The sequence below is a fragment of the Leucoraja erinacea genome, chromosome 28 (genome assembly GCF_028641065.1).
Source record: "Leucoraja erinacea ecotype New England chromosome 28, Leri_hhj_1, whole genome shotgun sequence".
Classification (NCBI taxonomy): domain Eukaryota; kingdom Metazoa; phylum Chordata; class Chondrichthyes; order Rajiformes; family Rajidae; genus Leucoraja; species Leucoraja erinaceus.
Window position 1 is genome coordinate 14276798 of NC_073404.1, and position 17347 is coordinate 14294144.

Genomic DNA, 17347 nt, shown 5'->3' on the forward strand with positions numbered 1-17347 from the left:
TCACTGCCTGCTGTACCTGCATGCTTACTTTCAGTGACTGATGTACAAGGACACCCAGGACGTGTTGCACTTCCCCTTTTCCTAATCTGACACCATTCAGATAATAATCTGCTGCCTTGTTCTTGCCACCAAAGTGGATAACCTCATTTATCCACATTATACTGCAGCTGCCTACTCACCCAATCTATCCAAATCACTCTGCATCCTCATCACAGTTCACAATGCCACCCAGCTTTGTGTCATCTGTAAATTTAATTCTTTCATCAAAATCATTAATATGCATTGTAAATAGCTGCGGACCAAGCACCCAGCTAGTCACTAACCTGCCATTCTGAAAGGGACCCGTTAATTCCTACTCTTTGTTTCCTGTCTGCCAACCTATTTTCTATCATGTTAATACCCTACCCCCAATACCAAGTGCTCTAATTTTGCCCACTAATCTCCTGTGTGGGACCTTATCAAAGGCTTTCTGAAAATCCAGATACACAACATCCTTTGGCTCTCCCTTATCCATTTTACTTGTTACATCCTCAAAAACATTTCAGAAGATTAGTCAAGCAAGATTTCCCCTTTGTAAATCAATGCTGACTTGGACTGATCCATGTTGTTCTCTGAATAGCAGTGAGATAAAATGCCCTCATTACCGGTTGCTTGCTTTCATGGTGAGGGCAGTTGGAAAGGAATACGTTTTGAGGCAAATGCTTGGTGCTTCCCTCAACATGGAGATCAGCACATAGCATTTCACTCATCAATCCAGATCAAACCTTGCCCATCTACTGGGTGCCTTTGCTACCTTTCTTCCTGGACTGTGACCATTTTTTCATGTCATCTATTTTAGAATCTTCACCTATGCTTATCGTCTCCCTTTCATCTCTTTGAAGTGCTATTTTATGGTTAGGAATAAAAGTTTTAATGTTGTTGCTGATAACTGGCATGAAACATAACAACAATTGCTATTTATATTCATCAATGTAGTAAGGAATGTCGCCGGAACATGAGTAAAATATAAAGTCATTGTCAGAGACCTTAACTGTAATATACATGGAGACCTTGGAATGCAAGTCCCTAGCCCTCTGGAAATGGTGACACAGTTAGATAGAGTAGTGAGGAAGGCATTTTGGTATGCTTGTCTTCATAGGGAGAAGCATTGAGTATGAGTTGGGACAGTATGTTGCAAGTGTACAAAACATCAGTTAGACTATATTAGACTCCATTTGGAGCGCTGTATACAAAATAGGATCTAACACTACGGGTAGACTAACGAAGCAAAAGAACAAATGTGGTAAAAGGAACGTAGAATGGTGTCCAGAATGGAGAGCAGTTATATAGAAGGATAGAGTTTAGGTTTATTCTCACTGTAACATGGGCAGCAAGGAGTGACCTTATGGGAGTTTGTAAAATTATGAAGAGCATAGATAGGAGGTAAATACAGTTGTAACATTTAAAAGAGTTTTGGGCAAGTACTTGGATAAGAAATTTATTGAAGGATATTAAGTTAAAGCAGGCAAATAGAATTAGCATAGATAGACATCGTGATTGCTTGGACGAGGTGGGCTAGTGGATCTGTTTCTGTCACATGATTCGTATTAACTACTCTGCATATTAGTGTAGATGACCAAAAACTTAGTCAAGGATGAAGTTTTAAAAAACCCCACAAACATGTAAATTAAGCGAATAGAATTTATGTTGGAAACATAATCAGATTGGTTTGACAGTTATGTAATTAACCATGATAATCCTTGTTCTTATCAATGCTTCTCTGGTGCACAGTTAGACAAGACCTAGCTCACTTTCTTACGCAATCTATCCAATCATATCCATAAAATTACTTGCAATTGTTTCCTTTACTTCCAACTGTTACTGGAGTTTCTCAGGCTTATCTTCAGCCTGACTTTGTGACCCATTGTACTGCTGACCATTAACAACATAATTTAACAATACAATACAAACAAATGCGATGAGAGGGGATCTCATTGAAACATAAGATTGTTAAGGGTTTGGACACGTTAGAGGCAGGAAACATGTTCCCGATGTTGGGTGAATCCAGAACGAAGGGCCACAGTTTAAGAATAAGGAGTAAGCCATTTAGAACGGAGATGAGGAAACACCTTTTCTCGCAGAGAGTGGTGAGTGTGGAATTCTCTGCCTCAGAGGGCGGTGGAGGCGGGTTCTCTGGATGCTTTCAAGAGAGAGCTAGATAGGGCTCTTAAAAAATAACGGAGTCAGGGGATATGGGGAGAAGGCAAGAACGGGGTACTGATTGGGGATGATCAGCCATAATCACTTTGAATGGTGGTGCTGGCTCGAAGGGCCGAACGGCCTACTCCTGCACCTATTGTCCATTGTCTAGAGTATTGTGTCCAGTTCTGGGCACCAAGTTAGAGGAAAGATATTGTCTAGCTGGAAAGGGTGGAGAGAAGATTTATGAGGATGTTGCCTGGGCTTGAGGGTTAGAGGTATAGGGAGAGGTTGAGCAGGCTATGACTCTATTCCTTGGCGTACAGGAGGATGATGGGCGTGTACAAAATCATGAGAGGAATAGATCAAATAGACGCACAGTCTCTTGCCCAGAGTAGGGGAATCGAGAACCAGAGGACATGGGTTTAAGGTGAGGGGGGACAGATTTAATCGGAACCTGAGGATTCCTTTCTTACACAAAGGGTAGTGGGTGCATGGAACGAGCTGCCAGAGTAGGTAGTTGAGGCAGGCACTATTGCAACGTTTTAGAATCATTTAGGTAGGCACATGAATAGGACCGGTTTAGAGGGATATAGGCCATATGCAGGCAGGTGGGATTAATGTAGATGGAACATGTTGTTGGTGTAGGCAACTTGGTCCGAAGGGCCTGTTTCCACGCTGTATAACGCGGAGATGCTGCCTGATGTGCTGAGTTCCTCCAGCAGTTTGCTTTTTTACTCAAGCTTCCAGTATTTGCAGTCTCGTCTCTATCCTATCCTGATAGCACAATGGGCTAAGAGTTCGGCTGGCGACCGGAGGGTAGCCGGTTCGAATCCCGCTTGGAGTGCATACTGTCGTTGTGTCCTTGGGCAAGACACTTCACCCACCTTTGCCTGTAATGGAATGTTACGGCGGCAGGCGCGGGCACACCGCGACGCCCTGTGTCTCCCTTTCAAGGGAGATGCTAAAAATGCATTTCGTTGTCTCTGTACTGTACACTGACAATGACAATAAATTGAATCATATCTTATACCATGTCTTAACTCTCTCCAGCCCCTCCCTCGTTTATCTGTCTAGCACTGGATGCAAATTCTGGAAATCCCCAATTTCTTGCTTGCTTGCACGCTTGTCTATTTTTTCCTTTGTGCTTCTTAAAATATTCTTCCATGCAGACCGTATTACATTTATTGTGTACCCCAATACTTCCATATGTTGCTCAGTGTGAAATCTATCAATGCTCGTCTGAGAGAGACTGATTGTTCCACTGTGTTGGCACTGCAAAATACGTGCTGTATTGTGATGAAGTGACGAGTTTGTGGTCCTGGAAGCTGCTGGGAGCCTGCAGTTTGTTTGCCAAGTCTGACATGTTTCAATGTTTCCCCCAGTATGTCATCTTTTGGAGCAGGAGCGGCAGCAGCACAACCAGCTGAAACACACGTGGCAGCGGGCTAATGACCAGTTCCTTGAGTCCCAGAGGCTGCTGATGAGGGACATGCAGCGCATGGAGAACATTCTCACGTCAGAGCAGCTTCGACAAGTGGAAGAACTAAAAAGAAAGGAGCAAGTATGAGAACCTCAAATGCTAGAATTTTGCAATAACTTAAGTGACAAAAGGAGTGAGGCAGGCAGTCTGTTTTGGGGAAAAATTGATCATCGAGTTCTGTTTCCTCAGTCTGGTGAAGTAAGTTGCAGAATCTTTGAAAACTGATGCTATGCCATTACAATCTTTTAAATGGAACAGCAAATACCAATTTAGACTTGTGGTTGAGCCTGAGTGCAAGCTCCCAAGTAATTTACAACCATCAAGTAAAACTGAAAATCCCCATTGTAATCATTACATAGAAAACCATTCTTGCTACTTAAAGCTGGTATAGGGGAATCGAATGGTTATGTAGGAAAGATGGTAATCACAAAATGCCATCACTTGAATCGTTTTTCTTCATTGGCATTAATTTTGTTGTTTGTATATGGGAAGTGACACGGTATGAAGAATGCAGCCAGATACCCACAATTGTGATGTCATGTATATCATGGTTCAGATATTTCTTACTTCAGTTGACACTTCAGTTGGAGATGAGGAAACACAGATAAACATTTAGGCCCGTTAGAGCGAAAGGTGGGGGAAAGAAAATGGAAATTGTAGGTACTTGCCACTCACTGGATGAAGAAGATACCCCCTACTCTAAACCTATGTCCTCTGTTTTATCTTTCTCTGATATAGGAATAAGTTTCCTACAGTCTGTCCAATCTAACTGTTGCTATACCTTGGTGCCCAGAACTCCATGCAGTACTCCAGCTGAGATCAGACCAACATTTTCTAAAGTTGGAACAGAACCTATGCATGATCCATATTACTCCAATCCCTGCATGTGCCTGTCTAATGCCTCTTACCTGTCACTATCATATTATATTTTGTGCCCTAACTGATTAAGGCATGTTTGCCTTCCTAATCACATTGTCTACCTGTGTTGCTAATATATGTACTTGTATTCCAATTTCCCTGTCCAAAATGACCCCCCAATATCATAGCACTGACCCAAACATCATTAGTGCTTCCAACATGCATTGCCTTCCACATATGGATTAGACTTCAATTTGCCATTTTTCAGCCCATTTCACCAACATGTCGACATCTCTCTAGCCTGACCACCTTTCTCCAATCTGCAAACTTGCTCTTCCAGTTACAGTCATCCAATGGCAAAACCAACCATCTGTCTCCGACTGGCAAGACAATTTTGGATTTAAAGTCCATGTAAATCGCATTTCCTGCCCTACCCTCATTTAGTGCAGTTTGTTATCTCTTCAAATAATTCAACCAGATGGATCAGGCAGGAACTGCCCTTGACAAAACCATGTTGGTAGCCTCTGATCAGATCCTGACTTTTGAAGTGGTAATTAACCCATTCCCTCAGAATTTATTTCAGTATCTTCCTTACCACCGAGGTTGGGCTCACAGGTCTATAACTACCACACTTTTCCCCTGCTGCCTTTCTTGAAAAACGAGATTATGTTTGCTGTCCTCTGGTCATCTAGTCACCTCACTTGTGTCCAGTGAAGTGTTAAACATCTCAGCCAGCAGTCTCTTCCATTGAATTCCTCAGCATCCTGGGATAAACCCCATCGAGTCATGGGGATTTATCCACCTGTAAGCCATACAAGGTATCGAGTATCTCCTTTTTATTTATGTAGATCTAATCTTTCACTACTCCTCTGAATTCTCCATCTCTGGTCTCATGAAAAGTATCCATACAGGGATTATGCTTGTCACCCCAAATGGGCTCTACTTTTCCTTGGTATTTGTTTATGTTAATATAATTATAAAATGCCTTTGGATTTATCTTTAGTGTCTGCCACTGATTTCTCATGTCCCAAATTGCCTTCCTAATTTCCTTTTTAAGTGCCTCTTCTCTCATTGTTCCATATACCTTTTATCTGCTTCTGTTTTTCCTTTATGCAACCCTCAATGTCCCTTGACATCCAGGGTTCCCTGTACTTGTTACTCCTGACTTTTACCCTTTCAGGAGCATGTTTGCCAGAACTTGTCCTTGTGTTTTCCACTGTGCTGATGTAGACTTGCCTGCCCCCCCCCCCCCCCCCCCCCCCCCCCCCCATCCACCTTTCCAAGATTCTCCTTTATCTTAACAATATTGCCCTTGCCCTAATTTTAGACTTATTATTGATCCATCCTTATCCTGTTCGATAATGACTTAAAAATATACGAGTTATGGTCGCAAAGTGGCTTTATCCACTGGGTATAAAATTACTTGGAAGCTTTGAAATATATACCAGTCATTGGTTTTTTTTAAATTTTTTTTTTAATTTTTTTTATTTTATTAGAAGTACAATCATATAGCACCAAAGTGCCTAATATATATTTTCATAATACATTTTATGTACAACTTCATTGAATTGTTAATGTTGTTGATATCTATGTCTGTTGTGTTACAAATGCACAGGGGCATGGGAGAAGGCCATTCAGCCTGCTGAAAGCCTACCACATCCTGTATCCTCTCCTATCCCTGAAGTGTGTTTCAGAATCATATCCAGCTCACTTTCGACTGCTACAATTTAATCTGCTTCCATTGTTACCTTGGGCCCTAACCGCTTGCAGCAATTAAAGCTGGATTGAATGTTTTTTTTTTTAAATGTACTTTTGTTTTTTTTATCAATCTGTTCACTGGTTCCCCTGCCATTTACTAGATATCCCAAAGACATTTGACATCCCAAAATGCATTACTTCACACTTGTCTGTATTAAATTCAGTCTGCCGATGATGTATGTGCTTCTATCTATATGTTGCGACAAATTTGCTATCTGTGGCTCTTCTAATTTTCATGTCGTCAGCAACCCTACTGATCAGACCATCTATATTTTCATCAAAGTCATTTATGCATGCTTCTATGGCAGCATGGAATTTAAATTTGGTTCATTACCGGGAATATTTTAAAAAGTCATTATCCAGCGGGTATCCTTCCAACATCATGCAGTGCTTTGTGAGGTTGCGCATTATCTCCAGCCTCCTACCTAGATGGTCTTGATCCACTGCATATTGCCTCCTGTCACAACAGGTCCATGGCTGACGCCATCTCCCTGGCCCTACATTAATTGTTGGAACATCTAGATAATGACACTATATCAGACTCCTGTATATTGACTAGCTCTTTTCAACATAACTTATTTTCAACATCATGATCCCAATCAAAATCATCTCTAAACTCCTGGACATAATAGTCAGCACCCCTCTCTGTAACTGAATTCCTTGTCATTGTGACCCATAGACCACGATCATTGTGGATGCACGATAATTCTGAACACACTTCTCAGCACCTTCCTATACTTCCTTTTACACTCGTGTCTCTGTAGCCAAATTCTGCTTAAACTCCATTTACAAGTTTGAAGATGACACCACTGTACTGGGCTGGATCTCAAACAATGGCGTTTCAAAGATTATGGTCAGGGCCTCTGTCATTTCCCCTCTTCCCTGATGTAGGAGGCATCATGCAGTGCTTTTGTAGTATTTTTATATCTATCTAATTAGTTCATAAGTATAGCAGATATGGAGGTGCAATTTTTTTGCTTGTGCTACTACTTTCATGAGGTTTGTACAGAAACTATTTGCAGGTTATAATGTGAAAATGTAAATTGTTCTTAGTGGGATCTTGTTAAAAACATCCTGAGAGCAAAAGTATTCTGATATTTTTTTTAAAAACCCTATTTCAGGCTGAAGACGAACAGAGGAACCTCAACAAAGTGAAAGAGAAGAAATCGCCTGGGACTGAGGAAGAAATATCGATAATGAACTCCCAGCCACGTGCGGAATCTCCTATCAAATCCCTCCACACTTTACCTGATGAGGAGGTCAGTTTTGTAACGTGAACATTTACAACAATGTCTAATTTTGGGGAGTTTCCAGATTGTTCTAGAATGCTGCCAGTAGTTGGGCTAGATCATGCATGACTTTAGCCTGCAGTTCTAAAGAGAACTTGAATCTATATTCTCCCTGTTGACTTGACTGATGTCAGCATGTGACCTCTTGCTCCACTGCTGGATTTGCTGCTGGCATCCTGTGGAGAGGGTCCTGGTTCTATGTTTATCTGGCCCGTCCAATTAATGCCAGGGATAGCATTAGATGCTCAAGCCTGCTCATTTGAATTGGGGTGCTGATCCTAAGTTAAAAGGCAAGTACGTGATGTTTTTATATAACCAGTATTAGTTAATGTTTTAATGAATTTTCAGTATCTCCTATTTATCCTTAAGCATTCTATGTTGATTATCTTTGAATTTAAGTCTACGTAGTCAGAGATGTTTAAAGTCTATCAATCACGCTGTTCAGAGGCTGCCAAAAGGTCATCAAGGTGTTCCAGGTGCAGGGCTTGGAATATGTTGTTTGAAGCCAAGTTACTATTTGCAATGCACTAGGTTTTGGAAAAGCTCTCAAGTAGAGGTCAGTTTAGCCAATTCTTCACACCTGTGACAGACAGGTTGATGTGGGCGGGCAGAATGGGCAATGAGTTCAGATGGCAGGCAGAATCCAGTGCAATCTGGACCATTATAATTGGAATTCTTATGAATGTTGGAGGGATAGAACATATGGATAGAATGAGTGCAACACGTGAGAAAATGAAGTTTGCTATCTCAAGAGAAATCAACTGATACTGGCTATGTTTGTGGTTGAGTATTACTGACAAGCTCAGACTTAAAATAGGGCAGAAGATGTGAAACTGTGATTGTAGACTCTTTCTAATTGCTGCATATCAACTTAAGGTGGAAAGGCATCTATTGATGATTGCTGAGGACAGAATGGGGTCACGTGCTGCTCACAAGACAACAATATGCCATAGTCTTTAAATTGACAAATAGACTGAGTTAACAAAGGATTTATAATAGCAAAGGGAGACATAAAATGCTGGAGTAACTCAGTGGGTCAGGCAGCATTCGTCTGGAGAAAATGGATAGGTGATGTTTTGGGTCTGGACCTTTCTTCAGATTGAGAGGAGTCGAAAGAGAAATTGTTGATGAGGGCAGGTTCTGCACGGTGGAAGAGTGTTGGTATAGGAAATAGGTGGGGTCTCTGTGAAAGACATAGTAGCAACTGGCTTGTATAGTTATATGCAGTAGAATACTCATCACCTTATCCAATTTAAGGCCTTGAGCTAATATATTATCCAAAAATATGGCACTGTGCCCATTAAGAATCAAATGGTTGCAGACGTTGGAAATCTGAAATAAAAACCATTAGCTAGAAATATTCAGCTGGTCGGACCACATTTTTCCCTCTACAAAAATGTAGCCTGACCAGCTGAGTATTTTTAGTACTTTGTTTATAACGTCATATTTATTTGTTTGGTTAATGGGGTTGTTGTATAAAAATAGAGCGAGTAAAATTGGCCTATGCTAACAGGTGTTGAAGAATGTGAGGTGATCCCTTTGAGATAGAAATTATGGATTAATAAGTTAATTACTGTCAGACTGATTCTGCATTAGTGCACAGTGAATCAGGACTATGATCTTCAGAGAAGGGTCTCTCATTTTGGACTGGGATGATAACTTTCCTATTCAGAAGTAAACCTTTGAGAAGTTCCAATCCAGAGGACTGTGAGGCTCAGCTGCTTGATATGTTCGGGGCTGAGATTGATAGATTTTAGTTACCAACGGAATTGAAGGATAGTGGACTTGAGGTACTGGATTAAAGGTTTCAAAGGTTCAGCAACCTTTATTACAAATTGAGCAGGCTTGAAGTACAATTCCTATTTTCAGATGCTCTTGAAGTACACAATTAAGTGTATTGAAATATCATTACCTATTTGTTTTCATTGGAATTTGACCTCCAACAGAACAAGGTCAAGAGAGCTACTACTGAGCCACAGTAGTACATGTGCTCCTCAATTTACAATGGAGTTACGTTCTGATAAACCCATCGTAAATCGAAAATAACGCAAGTTGAAATGCATTTAATACACCTAACCTACCAAATATTTGCAGACATGATGGGATGCAAAAACACAAAACACAATATACTGTATCCAAAAAACGCTGGCAGCACAGTACACTGTAAAATATTGGTTGTTTACACTCGTGATCGAGAGAGTATCGTACCACATATCGCTAGCCCGGCAAAAGATCAAAATTCAAAGTATGGTTTCTATTGAATGTGTATCGCTTTTGCACCATCGTAAAGTCGAAGCATAAGTCTAGGAGCATCTGTGTCCTGTATGTTGAATATGGCAAATACGTTATTTCCTGTCCTAAAATGGATATTCTCAAATTGACAGTGGAAAGGTAAAATATGCCATTAACTTGGCATAAAACGTGTGATTTTAAAATATACATGTTTTCAAATTAATTTTGTTTCTTTTTTCTAGCTTTATGGAAATAGCATCCACGGGTCAGTACACTCCTTGGATTCTGATCTGTCGACGTCGCTTGCAGGTCCTTCTGCTAAACAAGACAGTGAGTTATTTCGTGAGGGCTTAAGAAGGGTGCAGTCCACTGACAGTCTGGGTACTTCTGGTTCCTTGCAGTCAAAGAGTTTAGGCTACGGACATAAAGCAAAATCTGCAGGAAATCTGGATGAGTCGGACTTTGGACCTTTGGTTGGAGCAGACTCTGTTTCTGAGAATTTTGATACGGTTTCGGTTGGCTCTTTCCAGATGTCTGGTTCCTTCATATTGACCAAAGATCAAGAAAAAGCAATTAAAGCACTCACACCAGAACAAGAGGAGACTGCATCCCTTTTGTCAAGTCTTACACAGGTGGTGGATAGTGCCCCTAGTGGATACAGAATGGTCAGTGAAAAAGAATGGAATTTACTTCAACAAGAGGTGAGAACCTTGTATGCAAACATGTAGTTGTGCTGTTATCAAAAGTTCAGAAGATAAGTGGATAAAATGTCACTGTGCACTGTCTGCAATCTCATTGTGAACGGTCTTAAGTTCTCTGTTATATTGCTTTATTTCCTTGGTCTTAACTATTTAAAAAAATGCCTAGGTTTACAATAAAGCTAGGATGTAGGTATCCCGGGTAAGACAAGCATTTACTGCCAATCCCTAATTTGCCCTGATATGGTGGAGGTGAAATACTGAATCTACTGACAGTGTTGTTGAGTACGGAATTTGGAGATATTGAACCAGCCGTTTTGAAAGAACAGCAATATATTTACAGGTCATGTGTGTAGTTTAGAAGGGAGCTTGCAAGTTGTACTCACCCTGGATCTGCTTCTTGATGGGAGAGATCTTGGGTTTGATTGTATTGTTGGAATAGCTGGAATAAATGCAGTGCTATCTATTTCTCCTTGTTCTTGGGCTGCGGTGGTGGTGATTTCAGTAGGAAGCAGAGATGAATTAACCATTTAGCATTTCTATTGGTTTTGGTTGCAAATGCTTTAACTTGATCTTTGGCATTCATTTGCTTGACCCAACTGTCACCATTGTGGATCGGGATCTTGGAACTGCCTTCTCGCAAAAACTATTTAATTGTCCACCAACATTCATGACTGGATATAATGGGACTGACTGGCATTGACTGATCCATTTGCAGTGTGATTGCTTTGCACTGTTTATTGTATGCTGTCTTCAGTTCAGTGGGCACGTAGCCCTTGCTGCACCTTTCCATCAGCTGCCACCTTATTTTTGAGTAACGCCAGACACTACACCAAGAGTTGGGGATATATTAGGTTATAGGTTGTGATAGTATACATTTCTGCTGGTACTTCATGGATGACCAGTTCTGAGCTGTCAAAACTAAGTTTGTATCTTTGCAAAAAATGTAGTTAACATAACAGTGTAGCTTTCTTCATGGGTAGATAGATCAGCAAACTAGATTACTTAGGAAGAAGTCACAGTTTAGCCCTCATGTTGGTTCACATGATCCTGTGTGTGTTCACTGGATTTTTGTATGATCGTGAATGTTGGTGAACAATTAAATAATTATGCGAGAAAACAGAAAATACAATCAAACCCAAGATCTCGCCCATCAAGAAGCAGATCCTGGGCGAGCACAACTTGCAAACTCCTTTCTAAACTACACCATTGGAATGTTGCCAGAGGATTAGAGTACAAGAATACAGATGTCTGTTTATTGGCTACAATTGTAAATAGGCTTGCTGATGCTATTTAACCATTTTATTCTCTCCATGTTCCATCGAAAGACATGAGAAATGTGAGCATGGTGCAGGAAAAGAAAAACAGTTGAGGTGAAAGTTCAGCCACGATCTTGTTGAAAATTCTCAGAGGGCCAAATGCCTTCTCGTGTTCCTGGTTCTTAATCTAATATAAGATCAGATGGGAAAAAATAAGTTTCTCCAAGATGAATCAATTTTTCAAAATAGAAATATTTTTATTCTGTGTTATGTCTATATTTGCATGCTATCCGTTCTCCGTTGTGTTCATCGCGTGGCATTTGCTTGCAGGTGCAGAATGCTGGAAACAAATTAGGCCGTCGCTGTGATATGTGTTCAAATTATGAGAAGCAACTACAAGGAATCCAAGTGCAGGAAGCAGAGACCCGGGATCAGGTGAGATTTCAGGATATTTATTTCTGAACAATTCAGTTAACCATATGTGATTTGAAAAGGAAATGTTTACATTCTAAAATCTATACTTTGGTGCTAATTTCAGATGGGAATCTTAATTAAAAAAGATTCTAATAATGCAGAAATAAATGGGCATTCTTTCTTGGGGCTAACATGTACGTTGAAACTATCATGCAGTTTGGGAATCAATCCTGGTGATTTTTTATTTTCTGTTTTGAGAAAACTTTGGGTGTGTTATTTTATTTTAGACTTGCAATTGTTTTGCTTAATCTATCCCTGATTTAATTTCTCCCAAATTATTTCTCAATATTGAAAGTCTGCAACATTACATACAATATCTTCACATAACTTCACTAAGATGCAGCTCTAAAGTTTGATCGTATGCCACTTGGTCAACTCATCATCTCCTTATAACAAAAAAAAATAACAAACGATTAAATTATTTAAAGAGAAAAAAAATATTGTCAAGAATTTGAGTGCTTTAATACTTAATTTCCTAAAGACTTATTTTCTTGAGGAAATTGGTAACCAATATAGCAATGTTACAAAATTTTGAGATTTTAAAAATCAAGTCTGCAATTTATCCCATCAGATAGAGCATAACAATAAGTTTAATTTGACACCAAATTCACTTTCATATCTCAAGTATTAAAAAAGTTATGGCCATTTTCATACTCGGAAATTAGCATCTTGTTCCCTATTGATTTTCAATGGACATTACAAAAAAGCTGTGATCTTGGATAGTCAACAGGCCATTTCTTAAGGAAAGATTAACATTTTTAAATAGCCTAAGTGTCCAAAGATTATTCACAAATAATTCACAATATAACATGATTTTTATATCTAATTTACATTAATTTATAGGCCAAATGGAAGGAATTTAGTGTTCAATTGCTGTAAATAAATGCCCATTTAAATCGGCTTTCCAGTGGGTTTCTGTGAACGCACTGGTTTAGAATGTTGACAGCGCGCTGGATTAGTGCCCACAAATGCCGAGAAAAATACTGCGGGATATAAAAAGCCCAAAATGAACTACTCGCTATAGATAACTTGATATATAGGGTTATATATATGGCCCATTTAATGTAAAAATAAGGTACATACCTTTAATTGTTTGCTTTATAAAACCCTGGGGCTGCGAGAGGTTGCGGAATCAGATAGTAATTTTAAAATTATCATAACTATATTATCGAGGCCTATAAAACTAATAATACCTTTTGCGACCGGGTCTTGCAGCGATTTTTCGTTAATGATTTACTAGGCTGAACATCTGCGATTAGTACAGCCTAGTAAAAATCGCGTTTTAAACCCGCCCCCTCCAAACAGCGCCAAAATCGCCGACATGGCTGAGGGCAGATTCCCAATGGCGATTCAGGTAGGTTTTGTAACATACCTAACCAATATATGTGCACACAACCAACAATGTGATAATGACTAGATAATCTTTTCAGCAATGTGGAAGAATAAATATTGGCATGGGTATTTCCTTGCTTTTGAGGAAAATATCATGGAATCTTTCACATCCATCAGATTTAGTCGATTTTACCTTGGCCTAGTGTTTTATCCAGAAAGTTGCATTTTTGGTGACAACTTTTCACTTGAATCTACCTGTGAAATATCTGTAAAGAAATTACCTGACGGCCATCTGGCAGTGAATTGTATTTTACCTTGCCTGTTTTATTGGTGAACTGTCAGCTGATTAGAGAGGCGAGGCCAACGGGATACCAAAACTGTCTGACAATCAAGTTTGATCACTAATCAATAAAATTTAAGAAAAAGGAAAAAGCATCTGGGAATGATGGAAGAAAGTGGGATGAATTGGGTCTAAAAGAAATACAGAGGAAAAGATGATAAAGACAATTTTTAAAATGGGTTGAGTGATTTTAAACAAAATACAAGAGAGGGAAAATTGCAAGATTTCTAGAAAGAGGGATTAAGGTGCATCTTAACAATAAGGGGTAGGCCATTTAGGACTTCAAGAATTAGGCTATTTCAGACTAAGCGTTCCAGTCACCTAGAGAGTTGTGAATCTGTGGAATTCTCTGCCACAGAAGGCAGTGGAGGCCAAATCATTAGATGTTTTCAAGAGAGTTGGATATAGCTTTTAAGGCTAACGTGATCAATGGATATGGGGAGAAAGCAAGAACGGGGTACTGATTTTACATGATCAGCCATGATCATTATGAATGGTGGTGCTGTCTTGAAGGGCCACATGGCCTACATCTGCACCTATTTTCTATGTTTCTATCTTATAGAAAAAAAAGAGATGATAATAATAGGACATTCAGATCCAAAGCCGTTACGATTAAATGGCTGCACACTTGATTTGGGATGTGTAAGACACCAGAAATAGACATTGTGGAACTCAGCAGAGTTGTATGAATCTAGTTTACCTATGGCATTAACATAGAAACATAGAAAATAGGTGCAGGAGTAGGCCATTCGGCCCTTCGAGCCTGCACCGCCATTCAATATGATCATGGCTGATCATCCAACAAGAACTAATTTGTTCTTTTGCTGCATTTTGTTCCCTGGTTCCTGAGATATGCTCCCTTTCTGGTAAATCTATTGTATCTTCAACAGCTATTCTCAAGCATTTTCATATTCCTTTGATTTTGTTTTCTATCTCTGCAATTCAACATGACTACAGACGTGAGCTCTGTCATGTTGTCGCAGGTTAAAACCATTGGGTTAACGGTGCAATGACATTACTTCAAAACTGTTCACTATTTAAGATTATAGTTTCAATGGCTGTCTGCAGTTCTTTGACATCTTGGTGATCAGATGCTACAGAAGTGCTTTGATCTTGAAACTACAAGTAACCGTTGAGTTTTGAAAGGAAAATAGAAAATGCTGGAGCTGCTCCACATATTAACTAACACTTTCCAGAGAGAAATAGTGCTATGGTTTCCAATCTGTGTACTGTGGGTTTGTGTGGGCTAGAAGATGAGCTCAGTCAGGCGAATATTACATCTAATCATACACTTAAACTTAATTGGAATGGGACGTTGTAGGTGTATTTTCTGATTTGGGTGGAAGATCGATGCACATTTATTCTGAGTGCTTTTACTTCACCTGTTGTAAATTTGGTCATTGTGTCCTAGTACAAAATGTAGCTTATCCAGTGCATATGGGATTTTGTTTTTGGCACATCTTTTGAATGACCAGGATATCCTCCTAAAGCACGTTGTTTTATTTTTGATTTGACATAGTGCTCAAATTGTTTCCAATATTAAGTTGAAGGAATGTCATGTTTGCTACATCAGTGTCGGGTTGAAATTTGCTTTGCTTTGCTTTGCTTTGCTTTGCAAGCTCAATAGACAATGGGTGCAGGAGAAGGCCATTTGGCCCTTCGAGCCAGCATCGCCATTCAATGTGATCATGTCTAATCATCCCCAATCAGTACCCCGTTCCTGCCTTCTCCCCATATCCTCTGACTCCGCTATATTTAATAGCCCTATCTAGCTCTCTCTTGAAAGCATCCAGAGAACCTGCCTCCACTGCCCTCTGAGGCAGAGAATTCCACAGACATGCTACTGGAAGTTTTGAAAGCTCCATGTTCTGTAACCATGTTGTGAGATATGTTAACAGAACTGCATGGAAGACGTACAAATAGTCCAATAGATCAATCAATGCCAGTACTTCTACTTGACACGGGCTTTAGCCCATCCTACTTCTTGTCTTCCATATGTACTGATTTGCCTCTTCCCCTTAAAGTGAGGATAAATGCATCTAATTTAATTTTTTTGTTCTTCCCTCGGTCTCCATATTCTTCGCTTGTAACTCATGCATATTCTTTCTGTTGCATTGTTGTAAATGCCCACAGACTGAAGAGTATTTTATGTACTTTATGTTCCTCGTCTTCGTGTGCTTTTGTTATCACTCTGTGCCTATTTCTCTTGTGTGTATTTTGCATGTTTTCATATCTCTAAAAGTATTTTTTTTTTTAAGTTGAAAAAGATGTGTGGATAATGCTGGCAAAGCCAATATTCAATAGCCAAGTGGCTACTCTGGAGTTACTGCATCATCATATTAGGGCATTTAAGAGTTGGCCAAATCGCTTAAAATATTGTTGCACTTTGGCTGTACGAGGTAAGGGAATAGATTTTCTCCCCATAAAAACATAATGGAGCAGAGCAAATTTTAATGCCAGTTCGATCAGTTAACGATAAACAGGTTTGGAACTTGTATCTGGATCATTAGTCCAGACGTCTGGTATACAAGTGAAGAAACCCAAACAAGATGCTTCTGTAGAAAATATCAAATATTTGAATTCTGTTAGATCAGCACTGTCTCCTCGTTCCTCAGCATAAATTGTGCTTAAAAATGTTAACAGCTCTTGCTGTTCCCACACTCTAGAGTCCTTCTGATATATCTGTCTGGTTAATAATTCTGCAGGTGAAGAAGCTACAAGTGATGCTACGACAAGCTAATGAACAGCTGGAGAGAACAATGAAGGAGAAGCAGGAGTTGGAGGTTTATGTCAAACAGAACTCTGATGATACAAGTAACCAGGTAGCTGTGGCCACAACATTTCTAATACCGATACACACATAGCATACTGGATGCACTCCCAGGGGCGAGTGCTAATGAAATCTGTACTGAAAGGGTTCATTACAGCATTATATATAGGAAACGGGTGCTCCCCAGCAATAAATCGGCCAGTGTTGAGAAGCTTCTGAAAAGGCTAGCGTGGTTGGCTACAATGAGTTGTGAGAGCTGTTTAGTACTGAGATGTTGGGATTTTAGCACAATGAGTTCAAGCCAATCTGGAAACTGGCAGCACCTGCACCAAGTGTTAGTCTGCCATGATCCAGTAGACTCCTTCTGACTGAAGCTGCTGTCTCCCCCCCATCACTTGTTTTGTTATGCAGCTGTTATAGTGTTGAACTGAATATAACGCGCCCTTTGGCCCACCATGCTGAAACCTTTGTTCATGTACGCCGTTCATCTGTATGCTTCTAAGCTTTGCCTTTTTTTAAAAAATGTGAACATCTCTGATTTCAAGATTTTGAGATTTCTCTATGGGTTGAGCTTACAGCCATTGTATAATCCCATGGCCTATGAGTGCTGTGCAGTCAAACAAAGCAGAGACGCCCTTTGGGATCCAGGTATTCTGTCAACAGAGGAGCTGCTGCC

At 39.9% G+C, this 17347-nt stretch overlaps 1 protein-coding gene across 3 annotated transcripts in view; it reads left to right on the plus strand.

The window, feature by feature from the left end:
- The window catches only part of rabep1 (rabaptin, RAB GTPase binding effector protein 1), a 68837-nt gene that overhangs the window by 30222 nt on the left and 21268 nt on the right, over positions 1-17347 (plus strand). For all 3 annotated transcript variants that reach the window (XM_055657817.1, XM_055657815.1, XM_055657816.1), the window contains exons 7-11: positions 3564-3742; positions 7399-7536; positions 10041-10499; positions 12086-12190; positions 16607-16723. In XM_055657817.1, coding sequence (XP_055513792.1) covers positions 3564-3742; positions 7399-7536; positions 10041-10499; positions 12086-12190; positions 16607-16723 — 998 coding nt within the window. The remainder of the gene's footprint in view (positions 1-3563; positions 3743-7398; positions 7537-10040; positions 10500-12085; positions 12191-16606; positions 16724-17347) is intronic.